This window comes from Alexandromys fortis, unplaced genomic scaffold (genome assembly GCF_014885135.2).
Source record: "Alexandromys fortis isolate MF-2015 unplaced genomic scaffold, M_Fortis_MF-2015_v1.1 scaffold_55, whole genome shotgun sequence".
Taxonomy (NCBI): domain Eukaryota; kingdom Metazoa; phylum Chordata; class Mammalia; order Rodentia; family Cricetidae; genus Alexandromys; species Alexandromys fortis.
Window position 1 is genome coordinate 8,719,585 of NW_026067936.1, and position 11,222 is coordinate 8,730,806.

Sequence of the window (11,222 nt, forward strand, 5' to 3'; positions counted from 1 at the left end):
GTGAGCACTAGCTAAGGCTGTATGAACGGGAAAGGATAGTTCTAGGGTGCAGGATGGGCCAAAGATTTTGTTCTTCCCGGCCCCCACCCCCATCTCATATTGTCTCTGAATTCAAAAGTTTTGTCTAAGACAATTCACAGGTATGGAAAGAGCCCGTGTTCGAAGCGCAGAAGCCGAGTTCTGTGTCTGAGTTTGCTTTTGCTAGGCTGTTTTGTTTCTGTTTTTCACTTGTTAAAGAATTGGTGGAGTAAGTCTCTAAAATTAGGTGCTGGTGAGTGGCATTTAAGGTAAAGTCTGGCGTGGAGCACACGTCTGTAACGCTTAGACTCAGCACTAGGGAGGCTGAGGCAGGAAACTTTGAGGCCAAAATAGTCTATATCTCAAGTTCCAGACCAACCAGGGCAACAGAGTAAGTCCTTATCTCAAAAAAACCAAAACCCCCTCCCCCCCCAAAAAAAAATCACAAAGAAAGTGTTGATAATGTACCCAGTTGGATGAAACTCCAGAGCCTGTTGGAGGATTTGTTCCTAAGCTCTGACTTCCTGCCAAGAAAGGCGTCTTCTCGCTCTGAGAGCTGTGGATCTTGAAGTTGCCAGCAGCCTCCAAGCGGCCTCCGGTCGTCATGGAGACTCGGCATGCCACAGCAGGCTCCGCCTTTCATCGGGCCACAAGGCGGGGCACGCAGTGACGCACGGGTGTTTTCGGAGCGGCGACGCGGTGGTTGCCGGGAGCGAGCGTCCAGCCGCCCGACCAGGAAGTGGAGGGCGGAGCGGGCTCGGCGGCCAGTGGCTGGACGCCCCTCGGTAGGTCGGCGCTGGGCGTGCGCGCGGCGGCGGGGGCCGCGGACGAGGGGCGGGAAGCGGAGCCGCGGTGGGCGGCCGGGCTGCCGGGCGGGTGTGCGTGCGGCCGAGGCGGAGGCCGGGAGGCAGCGCGGGCTGCGGGCGCTGAGGTAGGAGCCGCGGTGGCGGGCGAAGCGGCGAGTCCCCCGGGAGACGCGGCTTCCGAAGGGACGCGCGTGGACGCCACACCGCCGCCGAGCGGGTTCGCCAAGCCGAACACCCCCGAAAGGGGCTCGCTTCCAGCCAGCTTTGTCTTTTAGGCCGGAGGTCCAGAAGGCAAACTTTTGGGTTGGAAAGCGGGAAGATTCCCGGTGGGCGAACGGGTTGTGCGGCCCCTGGACCCCCTAAGTTTACGTTAGCAGGCGAGCGCGGCGTGTGTAGAGTAGAAGTGGGGGGACCACGGCGTCCCCTCCCGACTGGCGTCTGCCCTGCCTTTTCTAATGCTTCTGAACTTGAGTTGGGTGTTTTCTGCGGAGTCGGGAAGCATTTTCCAGATCCGGACGCTTCGGTCCGTTTCTTGGTGCGCGCTGGTGCCAGGGACACCCGGGAGGCGCGGGCCAGCAGAGAAGGCAAAGATAGGCTGAAAGATGGTAGGTTCTGGGGTGGAAAGAACTGGGCAGTGGAGCCTGAAGATGTTCAGTTTTACCTTCTCAGTATCTGTGCCCTGTGAAACGTCCCAACTCTCAGTTGGGTATCCTGTTTGGTGCTTTTGATTGCCCAAAATAATGAAAAGTGGACGTGAAATTTAATTTCTCTGCCACACGGGTTAGCTCGCAGATGCTGCAAAAGGAGGGAAAGTTAGCTGGAACACGAAAGAGTTAGCTGCTCGTTCTGGGTGCCTTTGTTGGTACCACATAGGTCGCTTTTGTCTTAGAGTCCTTTCCGGGTGGTTTCGAACTCTTGATCTCTTCCAGCGGTGATCTTAGTTGTGCTTTTCCAGTTCAGGTTTTATTTGTTAAAGTTAGGGATAGCGATAGCACTAATGCCCAGTCTTTAGAGCTGTGGGCTTTGTGTACTGTTAAGTTTTTGTAAATTGTACAGCTTCGAGCTGTCTTAAGGTCTTTATTAAAATCACCTGCCCTTACTAAGTAAAATAGAAATGTGCCCTGTTTTAGGAGTTGCAATCTGCCTGTTTCCTGTCGTCTCACTTGGGAAGTTTTTCTTATTCTTGTTTTCACACTTTTCCTCCTCCCAAGAGTCCTACCTTCCTCACTTGCATATTTATAGTTGTTATTTCTTACCAAATACAACCAGAATAACAATTACTCTTGGGGGGGAAAAAAAACTTCCTAACACTTTCTCACTTTTGCAGTTGAGCCCAACAGGTACAACATTTGACAGCCTCCCTCCCCGCCAAGGAACCGAGTTTAGCCTGTAGATTGTTATTACCCAGATTTCGGGATTGAACCTGAGAGAAGCAGCTGTTTTACTTAGACCAGGAAATCGTCAACTCATGTGTTTCTTATGTTTTTCCTTTTTTCTTTCTTTATTTCCCCTTCTCTCTTTCCCCTCCCTCCCTTCTCTCTGCCTTCTCTCATCAAGATTAAATCTGAGGCTTCGTGAATGCCCATCACAAGCTACTTACTGTTAAGCTGTTTCTCCAGTCTCCATCTTACTGTTTGTTTCTTTTCTTTTTCTTTCTTTCTTTTTTTTTTATTTTGAAGTGGGGCTTCTGCTGTGTGTAGCTCTGGTTGTCCTGGGACTCTGTAGATTAGGTGCTGCCCTAAACTCAGAGGTCACCTGCCTCTGCCTCTTCAGTTTGCTGCGATTAAAGGCCTGTGGCACATCTTATCTTCCTGGTTTTGTACCCCGTGCAGCATATGGAACCAGTTAGGATTCTTCAGCTTCCCTGAAGATGCGGAAGCAATAGTTATTCAGTAAAAACTGAATTTGGGGTTATGATGTGTTCCCAGGCTTAGCACTATGTTGTATGATGCCTAGCTCCCAATCCCTAATGACATCACAAGGGCACCATTGGTACTGCATTGTGTACTGGGTTGCTAGGCATTTATGTTCAGGATGTATTAAATGCATTCTCAACTTAAAAAATGTCTTATCCGGTATAACCCCAGTGAAAAGTCAGGGATCCTCTGTATAGCTGTCTTTCTCTTCCTTTCTGAACAGTAGTGTGAAATTCAGTCATAGGGGCAGGTATGAGCTTTTCTGAGACCCTCTGCAGGGTGCTAGGAAGAGCTGAGAAAAGAATTTTTCTAAGATTCTTGGTGATTAAACCAGGCGGCTTGGTGGTGCACACCTTTAATCCCAGCACTTGGGAGGCAGAGGCAGGCGGATCTCTTGAGTTTGAGGCCAGCCTGGTCTACAGAGGTAGTTTCGGGACAGGCTCCAAAGCCACAGAGAAACCCTGTCTCGAACCCCCCCCCCCAAAAAAAAAGTTCCTTGGTGATTCTTCTGGTTGTGTTGAGATTGCGTAAAATTGCTGAATTTTATAACTGGGAAGGAGGAAAACAAAATGATCATTTAGGTCTATGTCCTTCCAAATCAGGATTTTTCTTCCAGATTTCTTCCAAGGATTCCCTGTGTGCCCCTCAACCCCCCCCCCCAATGTCTAACTTGGTCCTAGTTTCCTAGAATTCTCTATGTAGACTAGCTAGAACTCTGCCTGCTTCTGCCTCCAGAGTGCTGAGATTAAAGGCATGCACCACTGTGCCTAGCTGCTGTAGATGTTTTAAATACTTTAACCCAGCTTCCTTAGTTAATAAGAGTACACTGGTTTCTAAGCTACAACATTTTATTTATAGCAGCTCTGATTCCCTCCTGCCCTCCCTCCCTAAATTTGCTTCCTAGTTCTGTCCAGATTTTTGTTTCTAGAGCACTGGTCCATAGCAGAAATAATAATGTGAGCTCCAAGTGTGAGCCATATTTGTAATTAAAATTTGCGTGTTTGTGGTGCTGGGATTCTGTCAACTATACTATATCCCCAGCCAGAGACAGTGACAGAGATGCACCGAGAGATGGAGTCAGAGAAACAGAGACAAAGACACAGAGGTGTGTTTATATAAATATGTTTGTATGTGCGTGCAAATTATTTATTGCCATTAAATTACAAATCTGAGTTTATGCACTGTGGCGAACACTGGTAATTTTCATCACTGGAGGTCATGTGTGGGCGTGTGGCTAACTGAGGGATATACTGCAGTCATTAAGGAAAAAGTCAAGAAAGTTTAGTACTTAATTTACAAAACTTTGTTCCCTTTGATTTTTATTGTACAAGCTCCAATAGATAATATACATATTTGTACAGATGACTGCATATAAAAATATCAGTTAAGATTATTAAATTAGTCGCATATTTTGGACTGCTCTAAAGACAGCTGCTAGTGCTGATAAGGCAGCCGAGAGTTGGTGTGGGATTTCTTGGCTTTTTACAGAGTTGGCAAGGTTATTAAACAGAGCATTTTGTGTTTTTCAGCAAAACTATCTGCTGATCTGTGGCTTGGCAGAAGTGGCTGGGACACAGTCCCTTCCCGATCTGGCTCTTGCTTTGCTAGAGAGGGACTCTCTGTTCCTCTTTAGTTGATAAACTGTTCAACTTCATTTGTTACATGACAAAATCAGAAGCCGGGTTCCAGGTTGTACCTTGTAGGCAAATCTCATGAATCTCAAAGTATAGCAACAGGATGAAAGTCATCCACCCACTGATAATCTCTGGAGACTTCTAAATGTCATTGATGGCCGGAATGGGGAGACCCAGTTGGCAGCTGGGTCCGCCAGCTTACTCATGAGATAGTCCGGGAAGGACTTGTGCACCTCTACTCCAGCCGGGGTCATGCCACTCGAGGTGCAGCCACTGCTCTTCAGACCAGTGACACTCTGTATATTTTTAAAAAGTAAAAATTGGTGAAATTGGACTGAGTACCACTTGAGGTATAGCTGCTATATCGCTTTAAAAAGTAAAATTTGGACTGAGGGGATGGCTCAGCAGGTAAAAATGTGTGCAGTGCAAGTCTCGGGGCTTAAGTTTACTCCCTAGAACCTGCAAAGAGCTGGATGTTGTGTCTGGGTAGCTGTCATCTATAATCCTATTTACTCCAACATCAAGACAAGAGGTGGAGACAGGATTGCTCTGAAGCTCCCAGGCAGTTGCTGTGAAGTATACAGAGTGGCAGGAACAAGAAAGAAGGTGGAAAGCAAGAGCAGATTCCTCAGAGTTGTCTTGTCCTCAGCTTCCACACACATAATGAAGGCTGTGTACTCATTCTTACATTTATGAACATGAGCTGGCATGCACACACAACAATACATTTTTAAATAATTAGTGAAATATATTATTAAAAATATCTAAAAATACTCACACATGCAATTAATACAGGGCATCTCCTTTGTACTTACAGGGTTCTTTAGGTGTCAGGTCATAAGGTTTGTGTGCGTGTGAGCCTGTTTTGGAGACAAGGCCCTGTGTTAGCCCATGCTGGCCTTGGGCTATCCAGCTGAGAATGACCTTGAACTTCCTGTCCACCTCAAGAGTGTTGGGTTACTGACCTGCATCACTACATCCATTGTTAAAGCTGGTGATGGTGTCGCACGCCTTTAGTTCCAGTACTTGGGAGGCAGAGGCAGGCGGATCTCTGTGAGTTCGAGACCAGCCTGGTCTACAGAGCTAGTTCCAGGACAGGCTCCAAAACTACAGAGAAACCCTGTCTCGAAAATCAAAAACAAAAACAAAAAAACCAAACAACAAAAAAAGGATTTAACTCAGGACCTTGTGTGTGTGCTAGGCTAGCACTGAACCAACAGCTACATCCCCAGCCCTGCAGTCTTGATATACTTAAGTGAGGTCTAACTAGCACACGTCACCTGTAGGTCATAGTTAATCGCTGTCTTGGGCAGCATAACTGCAGGGCTTTGGAGAATAGTCATGTTTTACTGACCTCACTACTGCCTAGTGCATCATTTTTTTAAAAAAAAAGTGAGTAAATATAAATGTTAGCAAATTAAAAGATCATTTTGTAGGGACTAACTTGCCAAGGTCTGTAGACTTGGCATGCAGGTTTGAGTCTTCGGAATTTATATTAAAGATGTGTTTGTTTTTATAGCATTATGGATCCAAGCCTGTTGAGAGACCGAGAGCTCTTCAAAAAAAGAGCTCTTTCCACCCCTGTGGTAGAAAAACGTTCTGTGCCTTCTGAGTTGCCCTCTGCCTCATCCAAGAAGAAGAAAGCAAAAGTTGAACATGGAGGGACATCAGGCTCTAAACAAAATGCAGGTGAGTAGAATTGTCTTAGGATTGTTGGTTTCATTTTTCAGGTAGCTAGTAGTAGCAAGTTAAGTTCATTTGTCTGTTTATTTTAATCCTTTTTTTAATTGACTTTATTGAGCTATGCATTTTTCTCTGCTCCCCTCCCTTCTTCTCCCCTCCCCTTCCCTTAAACCCTCTTCCCGTGGTCCCCATGCTCCCAATTTACTCAGGAGATCTTGTCTTTTTCTACTTCCCATGTAGATTAGATCCAGTATATCTTTCTTAGGGTCCTTGTTGTTGTCTAAGTTCTCTGGGATTGTGAATTGTAGGCTGATTTTATGTCTGAAAGCCACTTATGAGTGAGTACATGATATTTTTGTCTTTCTGGGTCTGGGTTACCACACTCAATATGATTTCTAGATTTTGCCAGCAAATTTCAAGATGTCGGGTTTTTTTTTCTGCTGTGTCGTACTCCATTATGTAAATGTACCACATTTTCCTTATCTATTCTTCGGTCGGGGGCATTTAGGTTGTTTCCAGATTCTGGCTATGACAAACAAAGCAGCTATGAACATAATTGAGCACATGTTCTTGTGGTATGATTGAGCATCCTTTGGGTATATACCCAAAAGTGGTATTGCTGGGTCTTGAGGAAGGCTGTTTCCTAATTTCCTGAGAAGTCGCCATACTGATATCTACAGGGGCTATACCAATTTGCACTTCCTCCAGCAATGCAGGAGTGTTCCCTTTATCCCACACCCTCTCCAGTATAAATTGTTATCAGTGTTTTTGATCTTGGTTATTCTTACAGGTGTAGGATGGAATCTCAGAGTTGTTTTGATTTGCATTTCTCAGGTTCAGTTTATTTTTGAGACAGGGTGTCTGTGGAGCTCAGGTTCAGTTTATTTTTGAGACAGGGTGTCTGCTCTGGAACTTCTATGTAGATAATCCCACAGAGATGCCTACCTCTGCCTCCTGAGTGCTGAGATTTAAGACTTGTGCTATTACATAACCTAGTAAGTTTAATATTCTTAATGAGTTTTAGATTCATCATTAAATATAAAGGATGAAATTTAAGTCCTTACTATGTTTATAGTAGTCTCATGTTTTAAAAATTAGGATATTAACTTTTTAAAAATAAAAGTATCAGGGCTGGAGAGGTGGCTCATTGGTTAGGAGTACTGGCTGCTCTTCAGGTGGACCTGGGTTTGATTCCCAGAACCCACATAGCAGCTCACAAATGCCTATAACTCTGGTTCCAGGGGATCTAACAGCCTTTTCTGGCCTCCGGGGGCACTGCATGCAAGTAGTACACAGATACATGCAGGCAAAACATCCGTGCACATAAAACTAAAGAGGAAGAACGCATACAGTTATGTACAGGGAGAAGGGGTAAAGCAAAACCAGAACAAAAACTTTATTGAGGTTTGCCTTATATAACCCACAATTGTAGTGATATAGTGTAAATATTTTTAGTAAATACGGAACAACTATCACTCCTGTTCTAGACCATTTCCGTCATCCCTCAAAGGACTGGCAGGTGCTCATTTGCAGTGACTTCTGACCCCAGACCCAGATAACCAATAATATACTTGCTGTCTACATATTTGTCTTTTCTGGACAATTGCTATATGTAGACTTACATAGACAGTGATCTTTTATATGTGGCTTCTTTTAATGTTTTTTATGTTTATCCATTTTATTGGGTGAATCAGTACTTTATTGCCAAAGAGTATTCTTTGTTGTATGGATGTATCACCACTTGCTTATTTAATGGTTGAGGGGGTGTGAGATAGGATTTTGCTATGTAGCCCAGTCTGGCTTGAAGTTCACTAGGTGGGTCGGGGTAGTCTCACATGCAATAATTCTCCTGCCTCTGCCTCCTAAGTGCTTTTATTTCTACTGAATACAGAACTCAGGAATGGAGTTTCTGGATAATGTGAATTTATGTTTAGCTTTTAAGGAAACTGTCAAAGTATTTTAGTCTTATGATGAATGCTTTAACCCCTGTGTGGTGTTGGGCCCTATATAGGGGTTACTTGAATACAAAAACTGCATTATCTTGGTAGTGGATCTGACAACCTAGGCAGTTACTTGATAGCTTACATGGAAAGTATATACAGAATGGATACCCATGACCCAGGACGGACAGAGCAAGACAAAGATTCATCATCTTATTCAGAATAGTAGTTTAAAACTTAAATCTTAGCCCAAGACAGTCCTTTATTAACCAATGGTATTCACAGCATACAGAGGGGAATCCCACATCAGTTCCTGGCTACATAGTATTTTTTATATTTAGGTTATTATTAGTATTATCATTATTTTGAGAAATGATGTTACTGTAGTACAAGGCTGGCCTGGAACTTACTGTGTAGCCAAGGCTGGTTTTGATACATGACAGTCTTTCTGCCTCTGTCTCCTGACTGGGAGCGAAGAGGTGAGCCACCATGTCCAGCTTTGTATTTATGTTAGTTAGGAAAATGTGAAAAAGGTAATGCTTCCTGGAAAAGTGATTTTGTGCTGCAAATTAGTGTTCTTTGAAATTAATAGATTTCTGCTCCCTTTTCTTTACATAGTTATGTACAAAAAGTCGTCCCATCAATAGTGGAGATGAAATAAAAAGAAGAAGAAACAGCCCCTGCAAACCCTAGCACTCTCCACGATTGTGTAAAGACTTCCTAGGGAGGACACCCCCACCCCCACTCTCCTTACTTAAATAAGGAACTGATTGTCAGAACAAAGAATGTATACTACTAAGGAGTTTTATTAGGGTTATTTACAAGAGCAGAAAGGACTCAGCTGCATCACCAAAGCTGGACACCTAGTAGGCACCTCCACTGGCTGAGGATTGTCCTTTCCAGATGGCTCAGCTGGTCTCTGTTCCCAGAGGTTTGTCTGAGTGTGACTTAGCAGCCTGTATATATTGGTGTGTTTATATATTCTTGGAGAGGTAGAGGCGTAGTGAATCTGAGATTTTACGTTTTAACACTTATTTTTATGTGTATGAGTGTTTTGCCTACACGTGTGTTTGTATATTCTTGGGAAGGGAGAGGCCTAGTTTCAGGGACTAGTGAGGCTGTGTTGACTTGTTTGCTTCCTATCTTGAGCTTCCCTGCAGGATGTAATGTTTAACTTCCAGGAAACTGCTGCTCAGCCACGATCCTCTAAACATGCCAGTTATTCTGCATTTGTCTTCAGTCTTTGTGTGTATAAACTTAAAATAGCATCTGTTATGTTAACTAATTAGAACTGGGGTGGCTCAGTTGGTAAAGTGCTTTCTGTGTAGTCAGGAAGACCCGAGATTGGATTCCCAGCACCCATATATAAAGTGGGGTGCAGCCAGTGCTGCGGAGACAGACAGTATGATCCCTAGGGATTGCTGGCCAGCCACTCTTGCCAATCAGCAAGCTCCAGGTTCAGTGAGACCATTTAAAAAAAAAAAAAAAGGTGGAGAGCGGTGGAGGACGACATCTGCTGTCCTCCTGTGGCCTCTGCACCGCACATGCACACTTCTACCAACACATATGCACAAAATAAAATGTTAAAGTTCAGAATTGATTTTTTTTTTCACTTCAAATATAAAACACTATTTTGTTTTGTAATAGTATTAAGTGGCCTTGTAATCCAGTAAAATGACTTGGTATATTTAGTAAAAGGTATTTTCATTTTTTGTTAATATTGGAAATAATCTCTGTCCACTGAGCTTCTTTTTTATTTTTACCTTATTGCAGTATAGGGTTTGAACCCAGGGTATGCAGGGTTCTCAGCCCCAGCTGCTTGCTTGTTTGCTTTTTCAGAGTGAGTCTGTTTTTTTACATTTTTTTTAAACATTTTTCCATGTATGAGTGTCTTGCCTGTATGTATGTATGTGTATCAGATGCATGCAGTGTCTGCAGAGAACAGAGAAGGGTAATGGATCTCCTGGAGCTAGTGTTACATGGTTGTGAGTTACCGCGGAGATGCTGGGAACTAAATGCAGATCCTCAGAGAGCAGCAAGTGCTCTTGACCTAGCCATCTCTCTAGCTCCTTTTCATTTGCTTTTTAAGATCTACTTAAATCTCTTTTTAATGATTATTTTTGTGTATAGGTGTTCTGCCTTCATGTATGTCCATGCACCACATTCGTGGCTGGTGCCTGGGGAGATTGGAAAAGGCCATTTGATTGAGCTGTAGTCACAGATGTGAGCTTCCCTTTGGGTGTTAGGAATTGAACCTAGATCCTCTAGAGGAGCAACAAATGTTCTTAACTACTAAGCTATCTTTCCAGCCCCTAATGTAGTTTTTAAAAATAGCTTATATTTTTAATTTAGTCCATTAGAATAATGGATTTCATTATTACATTTTTATGCACAGATAAGGATGATTTATTCTGAGATAATTACCTGAAGTAAATTTGTAGCTGCTGTTTATAGCCTAAAGGTAGTTTAATGATTTTTTTAAGATTTCCTCATATGTAATAGCAAAGCAGTATTAAATTTGTAAAATATATTATCTACATAGCCATTGGTATATCAAGAAATAAAATGGTCTGGAGAGATGTATCATCTGTTGAGAGCACTTGCTTAATTCTCTGGATGCATATGGCAGTTTAGTTAACTCTAGTTCCACAGCATATCACAGGTATATCAAGAAATAAAATGGTCTGGAGAGATGTATCATCTGTTAAGAGCACTTGCTGTTCTTGCAGAGAGGAGCCAGGCTTAATTCTCTGGACGCATATGGCAGTTTAGTTAACTCTAGTTCCACAGCATCTTATGCCCTCTTCTGGCCTGTATGGGCAGCAGGCACATAGGTAGTGCGCATAAACACAGGCCGAACATCCATACGCATAAAATAAAAAACGAACATAAAAGGAAACTTCTTTCCTTCCTTTCGTCCTTTGCCTTTCCTCTTTCCTCTTTCCTTTCCTTTCCTAAGCCAGGTCCTGCTGGCCTTGGTCTTGTGGCAGTCTCTGCGTCTGCTGGGATTACAGGCGTGTGCACCACACCTGGCATAAAACTATCACATTTTTTTTAAGAGTGTGTGCACACTTGTGCCATGGAATGTGTGTAGAGGCCAGAAGTCAACTGCAGGTGTCTTTCATTGCCTTTCTTCTAGAAACGGTGTCTGTAGCCCAGCTAGCCAGCCCGTGAGCTTCAGGAGGGCGTCCTGTCTTTGCTATACGAGTGCTGCAGTGCAGCCTT

At 43.7% G+C, this 11,222-nt stretch overlaps 1 protein-coding gene across 5 annotated transcripts in view; it reads left to right on the forward strand.

The window, feature by feature from the left end:
- The first annotated feature begins 715 nt into the window (after positions 1-715).
- Gtf2e2 (general transcription factor IIE subunit 2) overlaps positions 716-11,222 on the forward strand; it is a 42,849-nt gene continuing 32,342 nt past the window's right edge. For 3 of the 5 annotated variants that reach the window (XR_007592617.1, XR_007592618.1, XM_050146844.1), the window contains exons 1-2: positions 816-949; positions 5,894-6,063. Coding sequence is in view for 3 of the 5 variants with exons in the window: in XM_050146844.1 (XP_050002801.1) it covers positions 5,898-6,063 (166 nt within the window). In the remaining 2 variants the exon portion in view is untranslated. The other 2 variants (XM_050146845.1, XM_050146846.1) reach the window with 2 other exon arrangements.